At 37.3% G+C, this 17,946-nt stretch overlaps 1 protein-coding gene across 1 annotated transcript in view; it reads left to right on the top strand.

Moving 5' to 3' along the window:
* The window catches only part of map3k10 (mitogen-activated protein kinase kinase kinase 10), a 40,287-nt gene that overhangs the window by 10,519 nt on the left and 11,822 nt on the right, over nt 1-17,946 (top strand). The window contains exon 2 of the mRNA XM_024277347.2: nt 16,453-16,633. Within this exon, the coding sequence (XP_024133115.1) occupies nt 16,453-16,633 (181 nt within the window). The remainder of the gene's footprint in view (nt 1-16,452; nt 16,634-17,946) is intronic.

The raw sequence follows: 17,946 nt of genomic DNA, 5'->3' as shown, positions 1-17,946 counted from the left end.
CACTTTTTTTTTTTTTTGCTTAAAACCAAAATTTCATCTTGAATTTTTCAAGTAGTTTTATTTGGGTTTCAAATCTTTATGGCCTTGATTTGGCTCCATAGAAAACCTCCATACATCTGCAACTAACTAAGGCATAAATAATATACAAATAAGCCATGTTTGAAGTCAATACTTTTTTGTCTTTTAATGGAAAAAAAAGACAAAATAAAAACTGACTTTATCTATTCTGCAAAATAATGCATTACCTTTTTTAAAATAATCAATTGTTTAACCCTTGTGTTCTCTTATGGGGTCTAGATGACCCCACCCTTACATTGATGTGTCCCATGACAAAGGTGGACAGGATTTTAAGTCAGTGAAGATAAAAAATCAGTAAAAAAAAAGTTCGATTCGCCATCTTGTGGGATCCAGATGACCCCACTTTTAATGTAAACTTGTTGAGGATAGTACAAGGGTTAAGCCATAAACTTATAACAATAGAAGCAATTCATCTCCTGCCAACTTCTCGTCGCTGGACTCACCTTGTGAGGCAACATCAACTGTATGTTTTGTCCAAGATCAAAGTAGGCTGGAATTATTGCTGCATAAAATAAACGAATTTATCTTTGGCAACAGTTCAAACGTCTCAGGTGTGGCGCAAGTTAACATGGCTACTGTTACTGATTTACGTTGTTCATGAACCTCGAGTTAATAGTATTAAAATTCATGTGAATTCACTTATATGCATTATTATTTTGTAATGAGGAAAACTTAAAACATAACAAAGAGAGATATCAGGAAACAATAAATAATAAAAGCTTAGTTTGCACTTAAATTCCTAATGTACTCAAGGAGTTTAGTCTAATCTTACTGAATCAAAATTTATAAACATCATTGATGAACCACATTTCCCTCCAAACTTCACCTTTGTTGAATGCTGTGGAGTTAATTTAGGGGTTTCTGGGTAATGCAGTTCAAAGCTCATGGCTTTGATCTGAGTGTGTAAGCCTGTGCGCGTGGAGGTCGTGCAGATCGACATGCTGGAGCGAGGACAGAGATGTCACACTCGCACCATCCCACATGTCCACACATGCTGCAGCACAGCAACAATGACCCCATTCTCACACAGCAGCCCAAGACAAGAGCAAGAGCAGGGCTCACAAAGGCAGGAGTCACTGCAGGCGAGTGTGGGTGAAAGATGGGAGGCAGGGAGGATCGGCTTTGAATGACTTAGTGGTGGAATGGATGGATGCAAAGCAGTAGAGGAGCAAACCGGGAATGCAGCGATGCAGAGAAAACCCTGGAGGCTCATGCTGAGAGAGGGAGAGTAGAAGGATGGGGATGGAAACTGGAAAATTTGAAGGGTCAATTGAAGAAAATGCTGAACCAAATCTTTCCGTTTGATGGCTATTATCTCAGTCTTAGCTGATCATTTTAGGAATACAAGTTCAAGTTCATTTACACCATTTATATGTATAGTTGCTGCTGTCATTGTAACTGCACCATGCAAGCTTCACAATAGGCAACAACTAGCCAAATATGAGGAAAATACATTATGATTTGACATCCATTTCTTTTCTTTTGTAATAACTTATATTAGGTCAGTTTAATAAATAAAAAATGTAACAAAAATAGGCAGGTTCCTACTTTTAATGAGATTAAATAAAACCCATGGAAATTTAGACGTGTTATCGTCTACTTGTGGAAATAAAGAAAAATCCAGTCAGTCATTTGTTAAACAACTTAAACTATGAGCTATTTTAATATTAGGTGATCATTTAATTTATTTCTAAGTAAAACCTGCAAACACTACTTTGCTTTAAAGACCCACTCTGATACAAATAGTATTTTTTACATGTTCTAGTGGCATTTTTCTGGTGATGGAGGACATATTTTGAGAAAATTAAGCCTTTTTTTTAGAATTTCTTTATTCATTTTTTTGTGAATCAGGAGCAGGCACAATAATGCAGTTGGGAAAAGTTTGTAACTGTGACATAGAAGCATAATAATAATAATTACATGATCTGTAGGAACCTTTTTACAATAGATCAAAAGATGACTGGAATTGGACTTTAAGTTTTGCTTAATAAATGAGGCCCCATTGGTTATTTAAAATTTGGGGAATTATGGAGCATTTTGACAATTATGTGGAAATAAAAATGAGATCTACATGTGAAACCGTTCAACTTCATCACCACAATGAAAGGCTGAGTCATTGAAAGAGCAATATGTGTAAAAGCTGTGCGAGGATGGGTTGTTTGGACAGGTTGCAAGGAGAAAGCTTCTTCTCTCCAGAGAAAACATGGCTGCACAGCTTGCAGAGTTGCATATCAGCAAATCCCAGAATGACAACAATGTCTGTTAGGCAGATAAGACCAAAGTGTAGCTGGTAAATCAAATATTTCACTCAACCAAAACATTTTGTCTGCACCAACACTTTAACTGATGGTCAGAGTGGTGGAGACGACAGTGATCTAAGTTAATTTTCTACTACATGGGCCAGAATCCTTACAGTTACTGAGTTGATTAACTCCTCTGTGTGCCTAAGTACTACAGGGGTCAATAAGTTAATCTGCCTGGCAACTAGAACTTGAAACTAAAACACAAAACAAACAACAGAAGGGCTGGAAAAAAATTAAGAATTTAATGTTCCTTTATATCACTCCTATCAAATCCACAGCTGACTCAAACAAACCTTATCAAAACTTTATTTATATAGCACTTTTCCAACTCATGTAACTCAAAATTCCTTACAAAAAATAATCAACATTTTAAAAGAAAAAGCAAGATATTTCACAAAAAATATGTAAAAAACCAAAGACTTTAAAAATGGGACTAGGGCATCTTTAAACCCCTGTTTTATATAGCTGGTGCAACCTGTGTATAACTTTAAGATTGATCATAATGTCATGAAAGTACATGATTAAATAGTAATTTCCTTCATAATTGCATTTAAACTCGTATAAGGACTTGAAGGGTTATCAAATAGTTTGGGATAGTGTAAGAATTGCAAGTATTTGTAGTGAAGGAAAACACAGACCTCTTAGGTTTATTTACAGAACACTAAATGTCCTGCAGGTCCCACAGCAGTGATGAAACAGTGGATCCCGATCTGGACTTTGGTCTGTGTTTGTGCTGTGTAAACCTGAACACACCGCTAACATGTCTGTCTCTGTGAGCAAAAGATCTGAAGAGACAAAAACACACACAGGGATCATCATCAGTTTGTGTAGCTACACACATTAGGACATTGTATTGACTCTTGTATATTTTGTACAGCCTAATCCCAACCATGATTCTTACTCCAACTTTAGGGTTATTATCAAACTTTCACACTTTAACCATAAACCTAACCAGGAAGACTGTACCAGGAATTATCCTAATATACGATAACAAATATATAGTGGCACAATATTTTTTTTCCACAGATCATTAGAGAATTGATCTGACAGTAGCTAGCAGCAGCAAATCTCTGCTTTGTTTACAGCTTTATAGCTTCATCTCTCTGTAACAAAAACTGACACACATTCACGAGTGCTCATGCTCTGTGTGGCTGGATGTGGATATCATAGTATTGTTGCAGTGTTTCCACATCTCATTTAGCAAAACAGATCTCAACGTCTCTTTTTTGCATTTTTAGTTCGTCAGTTAACAGCACACCGAACAAAAGAGTGTCTCCAGGCAAGAGTCAGATATAGGGGTTCTAATGGAGGTGTCATGACACTAATATGAACATAACAGAGAAGAAAACTTTATTAAAAATCACATAAATCCTCATCATATTACTATTATGGACAGGGGTGTGTGCACAACTGTAAATAAGTCACTGTAAAAGTGAGAAAAACACTTGTTGGCAGAGCGTTACATTTCAGTGACGCACACGTCGACACACAAACACAGTGTCCTCCTCCGCATGGGCTTGCATGCATGGTGGCTGTTGACTCTGCAGTTAGTGGGTCATTGTTGTGCACCAGCAGCCTGGCACGGAAAGTGGAGAGTCAGGCCAATCAGAAAGGGTGCAGGGTGTTCCCCAAGCCCAAGGCCCTTCACCTACTTTCATGAATATGATGACCTGAAGGACACTTCAGTCAGGCGGTCGACGTGGATTAACCTGGGAGTCAATAGGAGAAGGATGTTTTATTCAATGTTTACACTCACAGCCTGACATGTAAACAGGCGGTACAACAAGCTACCCACTGAGAGTTCTGCTTCAACAAAGTCAAGATGCTTTAAAAGTGCACAATTATTTTAGCACCAACAACATTTATGTCATTCAGAGTCAATGGTTCTTATTTAATCTTTCTATTAAAAATAAATATGTTGTTTTAGGAAATTGGACAGTAGCTAAACTTTATTGTGGAGGAAAATGCTGAAAGTTGCGTTTAGGTACTTTAAATTTAACAACTAATTTTATTTAATTGAAATATTACTGTCAGGTTTACCATTCTGTTGCAACACAACTGGATTAGTTACAAATGTAGTGATGTTACAACAACACTCTGATATAAAAGGAAAATGTGTCATAGCGTGTACTTTAAAAAAAAAAAAAATCAATGTTGTTGTGAATCTACCCGTACTTGTATTCCTTCTGAAATTTGTCAATGAAACCTTATATTTATTTGAGTTTGTTTGGCCTAAAAAAAAGAAAGAAAACAAAGCCTTTATTTTAAAAAAAATGATCTGAGTACAAATGTATTGTTTAAAGACCCACTGCAATTAAAAATGCGATTTTGGTGTTATTAGCATAGCATTTTTTTTCTTCACTATAGTTGATTTGGGGTTGTGTGGGAATGTAAGGTAGCGAAAGAGAGTGTAAACAATGGGATGATGGGATATCTTTATAAAGTTACTTCCGTACTAACTGTTCAGCCCACGACCCAGAGGCAAATTTCTGAGGACTTCCTGCTGCCCTGCAGAAAATATGTCTTTAAAAGCGACACAGGCATTGTCATTCTTGTCAAAAACCTACATAATCATAACTAAAAGATCACTGGGAACGCTTTTACAAGATAAAAAAAAATATTGTTGGAGTGGGACTTTAACAGAACCATATCTTTGCCAACCATTTTTTTTCTAGCAAAAAATGCTACAATTTTTTTTGTTAAAAGATATTTTCAACTCCTGCCAGCAGCAACAAACTGCAAAACTATTCTATGAAAAATACTGTTTAAGCCTCCAAAAACCCAGGAAAAGTCATCAATCCAATATAAATGAATGGAACAATAACAACAACCACTTTGGGAAAACCATCGCCTTTGAAAAACAGTTTATTAACTTCTATCATTTTTGTTTTCATTTCATTATTTTAAAGATACATGGAACACAATTGCAAATACAGTTATTCAAAAAATTAAGCAAATGTTCAAATATAATAAGTGGTAAACCAGCTTTGTGATTCCCACACTCTTCACGCGCATGGGTACACACTCCACACCGACCTGCCTCCTTTCATACTTCCATCGCTTCCAAGAGAGAAGCGGCGCGGTCGCACGGATCTGGCAGCTGTGTTTGTGCTGAAACAAAGTTAATGGCTGCGGGGAGAAACTGTGCTGCAGAGCGGCTTGGGATTAGAGGCCTCAATGGCCCATGGTTGTACAAGTGGAGCCAAGCGGAGGTATCGATGACATGGGAGCATACTCACTACAACCGCTGAATAAAACAACTGAAACTGGGAAAGAGAGCCATGTGAGAGGCGCTGCAACACTTCTCTGTCAGCTTCCAGCCTGAACTTTAGTTTTATGCGCAGAAATGGACCGGATACAGTAAAAGGGTTTTAGTGATACGGGCAAGATAGCAGCACAGTGGTGTAAATAATTGATTAAACATACATTTTTGTGTAGAGATATTTTATTACCAAGTGACTTGAGGGAAATTATGCTGACCTGTGCTTCACGCGTTTAAATCTGTTCCCAAAAAATAGTTTTTTGTGTTTTTAACAATCTTTTGGTGTGTTTCTGGCGATTGAGGACTTATGTTAAGAAAATTCGGCTTAACATTGCATTTTTAAGTATTTCTTTATTCTAATCATTGTGAAGAAGGAGCAGATGCAAAACTACTGTTGGAAAAAGCTTGTAGCTGTTATGTAGTAGCGTCTACGGCAAGCCACAAGCTCCCTGTTCTGCTTCATTCTTATGCATCCGCTTGTAGATGAATAGATCCATGTATATATTTGTTTTCCTCGTCTGAGCTGGCATTTTCCTCAAACTGTATAGCTGGATAGATTCAATATTGCTCGCCATTTTTGCTGCACTGATAATGTTACGAGAGAGAGTAAATGGATAATGGGAAGGGAGGCAGGCTTACTCCATGAAAACAGTCCTGCTTACAACTCATAGTTGAATTTCTAATGAACAATTGCTGCTCTGCATATACTATGTCCTAGAAAACAACACCATTTTTTTTTTCAATTTTGAATAAAAGCATAATCGTAATCAAAATTCCACTGGGAATGCTTTTAAAATAGACCAAAAGATACTTTAGGAACGTGAAACTAAATAGAAACCTATTGAGATTCTGAAAAATGGTTATTTTGCTGCCAAGAAAATGACAAAAGCTTTCCCTCCTGTCATCTTTCACCACAACTAGTCTGCATCTTCTCATTCACTCATTCTTTCCATCATTCTCTCAGTTCTTTCCTGCATCCCACTCTCCTCCCTGCCTTTTATTACTCTCCTCAAGTTCTTTTTTCACTGCCTCTTCCTATATCCCATTCTCTTTCTCTGTCCTCGTTTCTGCAGCTTTCTTCCCTCTTGTCATTCCTCTCTCTCTTTCTCTCTGTTGGCTTTTTTCCCCTCCTGGCTTCCCATCCCCCCATTTTTGATCCTTAACCGCCACACTCTTTGCATCCTCATCTTTTCATCCTCCCCAGCCTCCACCTCCCATGATATTAAAACCAACACAAGTCTGCCTTGTTTTGCTTGCTTCTTCTTGTGCAGTTTGGTGTGGTTATAGTCAGATCGGCGAGAGCAGCAACTGTACCGTCAGTCCAAGCAGCAAAGGCGTAGGTGGGGCTGAGGCTGAAGAGAGGATGCATAAGAGGATGAGAGGCAGTCATAAGGACACGTGCTGCATCTTAAAAAAAAGAAAGGAGAAGTTTGGATCATTACCTCAGGCAGTGGAGGCTGCTCTGCCTCCTGTGGGCACACTGGTGCACATGGGTGCCCAGCTGGGTCTGTCAAGTAGCTGCATTTGCCATGTTGATACACTGAGACAGACAGCTGGAACCAGCAGTCAGAGGCCTGACCTAAACAACAAGCAGTTTTCAGTGCGCGCTGGGGTGAGGTGGTAGCAGATGAGTCTCACCGGGCCTTGACAGAGCCGATATGCTGACTTGGACACCACAGCACCAGCTGTTCCACCCTGCAGGCTACACCTGTTTCTGTGTGACTGATCAAGGCGACGAATAAAAGCCAGAGGAAAAAGAGAAAACTGAAAAGACATTTGATTCTTTTCAACTTTTGCCACATATTTTACACAGTCACACCATTCCTTTGAGAAAATACTGAGACTTCTTTTGGGTTCATGAATTTTGTCAAAGAAGTAGTTGACCAGGGGAGTCAAACTCAATCACACAAGGGGCCAAAATCCAAAACACACCTTATGTCGCGGACTGAACAGGATAAGCAATTATTGAACACTCTAAAACAACATTTTTGAAACTTTAAAACTGTAACTTTTTAACATATTTATGAACTAGATATAGCATGCTGGAAGCTGAATTTGGCTGCTGAAGATGTTACTGCTAGTAGCTAAAGATGCTGAAATTGATAGATAAAAATGTTGAAGCTGATTGATGAAAACGCTTCAGTTGATAGCTGAATTCACTGAAGCTAATCCCTGAAAACTCTGAAGCTAATAATCTGCTGAAATATTAGCTAAATGCCAAAATAGCCTAAAAAAACTATAAAAAAATGAGGTTACCCAAAACAACTAACATGTAGCTACAAAAATGGCTAAACTTAAAAATAGCCTTAAAAAATAAAAAAAGCCAAAATGTGTCAAAACAGGTAGCATGTAGCTGAAATATTAGCTAAACTCCAAAATAGCCTAAAAAATCCTAATAAATGTCTAAATAGTCCAAAAAAACTAGCAAAATGGCAATTTTTAAATCTTTAAAACTGAACTTTTTATCATAATTATGAATAATAAAAAGGCAGGAATATTATTCCAGAATAAAACAACTTAAACCTTAAATAGCTTTCAATATTTTATTCTCCATAAAAACATATTTTGTCAAAATTATACTAGTTAGAAATCTGCGCAAGATGTCATCGGGCCACTAATAACAATAAAATAAAACAATCTGGAGAGCCAGATAGAATTACTTTGAGGGCCAGATCCGGCCCCCGGGCCTTGACTTTGACACATATGTAGTAGACAATTAAAAGCAGCCCCTGTTAGTAACAAGTTAAACATCAACCTAATATTTATGTTTTCTTTTTACTTAAATGATCAAAAACCCTACAGACGCAGCAAAAGAAAATGAAAAGGAGAATCCTGAGCAGGTCTCAAACTAAATCTTTCCATGATTTGAATAAAGAAATACTCAGAAACACAGTTTTAATCTTAATTTTCTTTATATAAATGTCCTCCATTATAAGAAAATGGGACAAAAACCAGTAGTTGGAGCCTTTTGTCGTTTGGTCACACAAATCATTCATAGTTTTTAGGCTCAAAGTCCCAAATGAGGGCACGCTTTGTCTATACTAATATCTTAGGGTTTACTCAACACAGATCAAATGCATAATGCAGTTATGCTCTTGACCTTTGTGTATTACGGGGCCACAGGAACAGCACAGCCAGGCCTCCCTCTGTGTGTGTGTGTGCTCCCTCCTGGTGGGGGCTCACCAGCTGCTTTCAGGCCTGCAGAGAGAGATAATCCCGCCAGAGAATATCAGAGAACGTTTGATTATAAACCTTTAAATGAACGCGCATTCTCTCCTGGTTCATAGCAGAAGGCACCTGAGCCTGTCTCAAGCTAAATGCTTCTTAACTGGAACAAAAGGAAGACATGAATCCAAGCTGAGATCAAATCTCCAAATTGCTTCATTGCTATTCACTTGTTTTATTGTGGGATCACAGATAAAGTGTGCACATGTTTACATGACCTCCTGTCAATACAGAGAGATAAACAGAACCCTAACACTATAATGTGCCCCCAGAAGCTCCCTCTGATTGGTCCTCCTTATCAGCTGATGTAATCTTGCCCTTCTCTGTGATTGGCTGAGACACTGCAGCCTTCTGAGAGTGTGCATTGATTTTTTCAAGCATTTGTTGACATAAAATGTAACAGTTCTGTTAGTAGCATAAATTATAGTATCTGCAGTGCATTTAGATTTGGGAAAACAAACAATCTATGCCGTTTAATGAAGAGAGGAACGCACTTGTGCCAGGCTGGAAGGACACGTGGAGGAAAAGAGGGATTTTCAGGACAGTCTGTCAAGTGTCTGCACCTGCAGCACCTGATCAGCTGATCTCTTGAAGGGAACCTCTCAGCTGACTGCTTACACAGCCACGCCCTACGCTGGGCTTCAGCTGATAGCTCAAATAGTGTTTGTTTAACCCTTTGCTGAGGCAGCAGAGAGAATGGTAATTTGTTTCAGTGGAATAGTTCTGAAAAGATTGTTTGTAGAGCTCACAGAATTCCACAAATAATCTTGAATTTTTTGCAGTCAGTTAATTAAATGATGCCAGCTCAGACGAGGAAAACAAAGACGTACATGGATCTAGTTGTCTATAAGTGAAAACATTAAAATGCAGCAAAGCAGGGAGCTTGTGGCCCACCCAGCATATTTTCTAAGCAGCAAATATGCTCTTAAAAAACTATTCTTCTCTTGATTCACTACGATTTAAATAAATACAGAGCAATGCAAAATTGAGCTTAGTTTTCTTTTATATGGTCGACATCATGAGAAAATCAACACAAAAACATGTTAAAAACACAATTTTTATTGCATAAAATGCATCTTAGAAACACTACAGGTTTTTTATTTTAACTGAAAAAAACAACAATCACAATTAAAAGACCACTTGGAACAGTTTTACAAAAGAAAAACATTAAGTTGGAGTAAACTTAAAGCCTTGGTCCCTAACTTTATCCTCCTCTAAAATTGAAATTTTTGTTGTTATTTCAAGAATTCAAAATCTTTAAACTTAATAATGATTGCTACACGTGTTATAGACAAAATCTTTAACATTCCTGCAAGAGAAAATAATCAGGATCAAAAAACTGTTTTGTGTAGTTGTTCGTAATGTTCTGGATAACCAGACTGTGGGTTTCTTAGTGAGATGAAAACCTTGCAAGTTACTCATCACCGATTGACCATTATTTTAATGTGCCCCCTTAGCTAAGGTCAGGGTCCAAAGATGAGGGTACGAGTGGAAACAAGGTCAATAAATAACCACTGAAGGAGGAAAGAAGCTTGTGGACCACGCCCTTACAGCAGGTGTCTCCTATCCGTCTCTTTGTATACTGTAATCAACAAAGTTCACCAAAATACCTGCAAATCTTGTGAAATTGGGAGTTTTTCCTGCTCACACAGGCTCTCTTGTCTGTACTGCTGAGAATTCAAACCTGAAAAACACGTTCCCCCTGCTTTGTGTTCAGCTGGTCGCTGCGGGAACTCATTTAAGTGGGCAGACGGATTAGCTTCTCATGTATTTGTAGCTGACGCTTTTGGGTTTGAAGGTCTTCCTAAAGATCTTAAAAGAAAGAATAATTATTGTGTTTTGTTCAGCTTTGTAGAAGCTGGTGTGGTTGCAGAGATCTGCTAGAGTACAGTCATGTTGAGGCTGTCTGCAGGTTGTAGACACAACATAATAAAAAGATAAAACTTCACTGTTTAGAGATCTGAAATACAGAGAACACAATGCAAAAACAAGAATCAAAAAGATTGTTCAAAGCGAGTTTTTGTCACTTTTGTCATAGTTTTCCCATGTACACATCAAACTGTCCTGCAGCTTTAAACCCTGCCAGCGCGTTTAATGCGGCTGTAAGCAGTGACACATCCAAGCCCGGGAGCTTAATTCATGCTGCTTCTGAAGACCTGTGAGCAGGATTTCTAGCTGTCTTCTTCTCAAGTCTATTTTGAGATAACATTTACAGAGGAGCTGACACCGCATTGTCTTAAAAGGCACTATTTCCTCCAGGACTCCTATTCAGTGTTCTAAAATTCATCTTAATGTTTTCTATGCCTGGGCCGCATTTTGGGATCTACAGAATTTAAATTTGCATTTAAGTTTGTAAAACTAAATTAGCTGAACTATTTAAGATGACTATGCAGTCACAGTTCCTGCTACTCCTACATAATGAATGAAGGTGTAGAATTGTCCCTTTGGTTCCAGTGGGAGCAACACATTACACATGTAATTCTATAATGCAGGAGTGTAAGGCATTGCTATTAATTGTTAGTTATGTGTATTTTTAAACATGTTTTTACAAAGTTATTATTACCCAACTGTAAATGTGAATAATCTTTATTGTGCTGCTGGTCAGCTTCTGTGAGCTATTGATTCTGTGAGTCATTTTTCCTGCCTATGGGGTTTTAAAAGTCTCACTCCAACTGTATATTTTTTATCGTAAAAGCGTTCCCAGATTACGCCGTTTTTATGACATATTTTCTGCAGAAAAGCAGGGGCTCATTAGAAAATCGCTTCTGATTTCCCATCAGCCCTTTGCTTGCAGTGTCTCCCGCTAGCTTACAATCTCTCACAAGCCAAAGCTAATATTAGCATAGCAAAAGTAGAAGACTTGAGCCCGTCCATGTCAGTTCCTGTGTTGCAAACCCCAACTTTTTATAAACATCAGGTTTTCATCTGCTCTAGATCCAACACACTTTGAACAAAAAACACTCAGAAACACAGAAAAATGCTACATTATGTTAAAAACACCAAAAACATTTTTTTTTTTTTATTGGGGTGGTTTTTAATTTTCTGTTTGCATAAATGATACATTTATTTTAGTAATTCATGTAGTTTCAAACAGATAAATAGCTTTTGTCCTGTTATAGATTTACTGGATACTTCTAACCTACTTTTATTTGGTATGATTTTAGTATTTCAGAGGCCCAAAGGTCCAAAGGTTTATGCTGCATGTTTATTTCAAAAAATTTGTCTTGTATATATTCGGCCTGTGAAAACTTGAAAATTCAATCCTTTTTTCCTAATAGTTTTAAGCTTTTAAATGTATTTACTTTCCCCTCAAGTGTTGTCTACTTACCTCTTTTTCCTGTTTTTGGTATCTTATGCAGACATTTTGAACACTAAGTGTTGCTCAGTAGAACTACCAAAAGTTAGTGTATATATCACTCCACTCCATTCACTTTTCCCACTTTTTTTCAAATTTTTTATTTTTTATTTTCACACAGTTAAGTTCTGCTTTAAAAGACAAAATAATGATTCTAAATTTCTAATACTTAGCAAAGCTGGAGGGAAGTTAATTAGGAAAAAGATCATGCAGGGATGAGTTCCCTTGCTGCTAAAAAATACACAAAAGAGTAGCTTTTTCTGTTTAGATGAAACATTTTATTTTTAGTATTTTTAACCATCAAGCCATATTAAGTATTTTCGAACCGGTCAATCTTTGTATTATTTTGTGTACAACTGTTTTGTTTCATGACCCACAGAGCAAAAAGTAATCAGGAAAGAATTTGGTTTTAGAGCTTAAATAAAACTGCCCAACATAAATGAAACAGACATTTATAGAAATAAAAAGATCATAATAAAAGATCATAATTGTTAGTGATTTTGTTGTCTTTTCTGACTCAAGTTTTATAAATTCCAGCCTGAACAGTTCGCAGTCACTATTTCACCTGTAATCTCTGCTTATTATTGCATTTTTTCACTGATTTTTATTGATATTCAGAGGAAAAGCACCTAAAATTAAGTCAAGATTAACATCTAAAGCAGTACTAATGCCCATTTAAAGAAGTTTGATGGTAACTTCCACATCCTTGGTAAAAGCTTTCTCTTGAACGAGAACGTCATAATCTACCAAAACCCGTATCTGAGGCATATTTGACGATATAAGACAGAGCGCACATATTAAAACAGCCAGTTAGTGCACGCTGTGACTCTCTGACTGAACGTTTACGTGGTGCAAAAAGCAGCTCGGAGGCGGGAAGGTGTGAGAAAAGAAGTGGTGATGACACGAGGGTGAAAGGCGTAGAGGGAACAGGTGCACGTCCCTCCTCTCTTTCACACTCGGTTTCTGTAAACAGGCTCGCTTGTAGTTTCAGTGTGTTTTACTCGCCCGCTTCCACTCCGCCCACACACACGGTGTCTTTTGCTCCATATTTGTCTTGATTAGTCCAGAAAGGACAGACTGGAAATGATCGATCCGTATGAACATCCAAACACACTACAGCCTCTGCTTCAGTCTGTCTGTCTGCTCAGAGGCATAAAGACAGACAGACGCCTCACAGGGACTATCAGAATAGAAAAGACGGCTTGAAGAGGATGGCGGCTTACTGTCGCTGTCAGCAACCAACACACATCACCTAAACATGGTGGTGGAAAGAATGACGGCTTTCAAAGTCATTAGAAACATTTAAAAGAAAAAGCATTCCTAATGGTGCACAGAAGTCTAATGGAAATTTGACTAAAATTTCACTAATTTTTTCAGTTTTTACCCTGTTTTCAACCAAAATGAATTTGATTTTCCAATCTTAACCAGGAAATAATGTGTTAAAATAAAGTGTTCTTCTTGGTTTTTTGTAACTGTGCCAGACGCCTTTTATTTAAACTTTTAAAGTATTTTAACCAACGATATGTGAGTTATACTTAAAACAATTTCCTCTTTAGTACATTTTGATTCAATAAAACTGTTTAAAGACAAAGTACTTTATTATTTTAGTTTTTTAATTATATTAAATAACAACAGAACAGAAAGCAACTCAGAGTGAGACCTGCAGCCTTTTACCTGAGAATTACTCCACCTGTCTCTCCTTTTCTTTCCATCTTTTTGGTTCTTCTCGTTCACTAGTTCTTCTTGATAATAAAATAATGTCACTGCTGACTTCTGATCTAAAGACCTTAATCTGTACTTCATGTAGTTTTTACGTAATTGCAATGTTTTTTTGAAACAAAAACTGACAGTCACATTATTTTTTTTCAAAAAGTGAATTTAGTTTTTTGTTTCTGTTCTAAGAAGCTTTAATTGAAAAAAAGGACTCTGTTAAAGACCCAAGAAAACAAAATCTAATTTAATATATATTTAAAAAAAATAAAAAAGAAAGAAAGTGTTCTAAGAAAGAGGGAGTAAGAAATTCCTGCATCCTGCAGGGGATAAAAAAGTTTCCTTGTTAGAGGAAATAAATATTCTGTTTGATTTTTTGGGGTATATAAAAAAATTAAATATATTAAGAAACTAAAACACAATAAAATTCAAATAATTATTAAATAAAAAGTTGTATAGCATTTAAAAATGAATAATATGTTTTAAAAACTCCTCTTGAGTTGCTTGAATTTGAACAGATAACAAACATTTAAAACATTTATAACAACTTATCGCAATTACATAACAAAATAACCCTGCAGCATTTGAATTCTCCTCCTCTGAAGTCAGATCTACAGCCGACGGTCGATCACAGAAACTGGCCTCCCAGCGATCCAGACAGAGCAGAGCCACACCTTTATCACGTGAAAGTGTTCCTCTGCATGAGTGTGTGTGTGCAGGAGTGCATGTGTGTAAACAAAGACGCTGCTGTGTGTATGGCCTTGTTTCGCCACCCTTTGCATACGCCTGTAGATAAGTGAAAGAGGGAAAGCAACCCCCACCACCTGACTCCTGACGAACTGTGTACACTCCAAATATTTCCATAGCCGGTCGTGTCACGGAAATGAAGGAGGAAGTGGAAAAGAGAGGCAGAACGAGACAGAGATGGGGTGAAAAAATCCAGCAGCGAGAGGGAAGAACGGGGAAATTGATCAGGGAGGAAAGCTGACTAACACCTGACGGAGCGGAGCTCAGGTGTACTGCTGAGCAACAGCTGTCAGAGTGAAACTGGGAAAGAGGAAACTCATTTACTTGTATCGTCTTAAAACAAACAAAATTTGAAAATCCATGAAAAATTTACAGCAAGTAGGAATTCACAATTACTTCTTACCGACTGAGAGTCTATGACGTGATAGGTCCACATTTTTTTTCCTGATTATTTTTTTGTAATTTTCAGTCAAAAAATTGAGAGATATAAGCGGTCATTCAGTAGGAAGTATGCTACAGGAATGGATTACTTCTACTCAAAGTACGAGACCATTTAAAAACATTTTTTAATATATGAGACTTTGACAAGTAAAAAAAAATATTCAAAATTCTTCACTTTTGCATGCAGGACTGGCACATGGGAAAGCTTTCGTTTCAGGGAGTGTGATGAGCTGAATCCAGTGTGGGTCCTGGCAAGACCCTTCACGCTACTGCCTACCTTTGTAGCCACAAAGGGGCCCAAGTCTGGGTTTCCCTGTGCCAGTCCCCAGCCTGACAGAATTGTGTCTAGATGGACATCTGACGTAAAAATCTCTGCCAAACCGAATTTGTGAAAGCTGATTTGCTGTGGTGACCCCGGTAGGGATAAACCAAAAGAACATTTTAAAATAAGCCCAGAAGTTGAAACTGTTGATGCCATCAACAACTGCATGTTTATCATCCAGCTGCATCAGTTCTTGCTTTAAGCTAAACTGAAATGGAAAATCACCTCTGATGTTGAGTAGTGGGCTCCACTTGTGTTCACCCACATTGACTCCACTGACCAGGGACTAGTAGCCTGGGCGGTAGCCTTGCTAGCTCGGGGGCAGCATAGTGAGCCCGCCCACTGAGTGCCCGCTTAAGCTTATGTGGGCAAACACAGGCAGGATCACCAATGGCTTTCAATATTTTTGTTTTATTGAAGTTTTAAAAAAATATCTATTTTTTTTCTACTTTTAGTTTAGTAATCAGCTATTGTTTATACTTTATGACTGATTTTATGTTTCTGTTTAATTACTGCTGTGAGATAACTGTGTTGTGATATTGGGCTATATAAATAAAACTGAATTGCACTGAATTCTCATCCTAAAGTTAAGCTGCAATTTTTGCGGTCCCAAGTAGAAATTGTAAATCGAAAAAGATCTCTACAATTATTTATTTTTAAAAATTTTTTTGCATTTTCAAAACTTCTTCATTTGCTTTTGTCTTGTCATTTTTGGACATGTCAGCTTCCATCAAGTTTTAACTAAAAGGCGTGTTTTACCTCACAGTTTCAATATAGTGTAACAAATCAATAAAGGGTCAATCTTTATTAACACTGGGAGAGATTTGATGACGAAAAAAACACTTTATATTGACAAAAAAAATAAAGATCTAGTTAACTTTGAACTGTTTTCAACTGTTTTGCATCTTAAATACCTCTATATTTATGATTTCTTCAGTGTGTCTTTATGATTTGCACATATGTGTGAGTATTCATTTTTAAAGTAAATGTGTTTTTCCCTCTCCATTAGTCCTCATCCTTCAGCCGGTGGAACGGAACGACCTGGGCGGGAAAACTCTGAAGATCACAGACTTCGGTCTTGCTCGAGAGTGGCATCAAACCACCAAGATGAGCGCTGCCGGCACCTACGCCTGGATGGCCCCAGAGGTCATCAAACTCTCCCTTTTCTCCAAAAGCAGCGATGTGTGGAGGTACTTGCTCTCATCTCTTCTTGTTTCGTTGTGCATTTTTGTGCAAACATTTACACACATTGCCTCCGGAGACACTTCTGATCATCGCAAAAACATTCGGAGGCACAAAGAAACGATGCGACAGTCTGCTGGAGGTCGGATTTCCAAATAGAGATGACAAGAAAGAAGTGAAAACATTCTCCAAAACTGCATGTTGAGCTGCGTTTGTCATGCATATTTGAATAACAAACCAATTTGGCTGGTTAATTTTATGTTGTTCGTTCTCAAAACATAGTTGGATGACCTGTAATCGTTATTGATCATTTTTGCCTTGTTTTGACTGAGCGGTGAGGAACGTTATGATCCGGTGTTGTGCCAAGATACGTTTCCCCTGCCAGAATTTGTGTCCCGGTCTCAGAAATTCTTGATTTATTTTATTACAGTTATATTTTGTTTCAAAAATAGAAGAAAAACAAAGAAGGTGGATAATTACAACAGATTTTCTTTTGGGGCTTATGTGAGTTTACAGTCATGTTTGATTTTTTTTTTTTCCCAAATATTGTACGTAAAACGAGAGGGGGAACAGATTCTGCTGCTCCAGTCAACTAGAACCTGAAACCCCCAATAATTTGAAGTAGAAACAACAAATATTTAATAATTGCTCATGTTACATGCTTTCATAACGTTCACAAATCACGATTCTTATCTGAAATTACTCAAAGTTGTTTTTATCCTTCTTTAACAGAATAAGTTGTCATTGTTTTACATAGAAAATGTTGTAAAAAAAAAATGCAAATATGACAATAAAGCCCCAAAATGAAGTATATTGTAATCATCCATCTTCTTCTTTCATTTTTTTTGGGACAAAATATTAGTGTTACAAATCAAATCAATGATATTTGAGACCGGGGACGCACATTCTGGCAGGGACAACATGCCTTGGCACAACACCCGCGGCGAAGAGGAATATAACTGCTTTCTTGGCGCTTTTTTTTTGCTGAAATGACTTTCCACCAATCAACAGGTCAACAATTTTTCTTTGGAACTGCAACCAATGCGGGTCCAAAAAGGGTACGGTTCCAGCTTAATGGGTCTATTTTCTAATGGAAAGCTCAAAAAATTGTACCACACCGCTTGGCGGAAATTATTATTATTTTTTTTTAGTAAATTTCCTACATAAAGATGTCCTTTACAGATCAATAATTACTGTCAATGCTAAATATATATATATATATATATATATATATATATACAGTTTTTAATAAAAAATAGTTGAAAAAACAAAAAATATTCTCTTACCAGCTTTAATAGTTGGAGTTCTGGTATGATAAGAC

Source organism: Oryzias melastigma, linkage group LG13 (genome assembly GCF_002922805.2).
Source record: "Oryzias melastigma strain HK-1 linkage group LG13, ASM292280v2, whole genome shotgun sequence".
In the NCBI taxonomy this organism is placed as follows: domain Eukaryota; kingdom Metazoa; phylum Chordata; class Actinopteri; order Beloniformes; family Adrianichthyidae; genus Oryzias; species Oryzias melastigma.
This window is presented reverse-complemented; position numbering and strand designations above follow the sequence as displayed.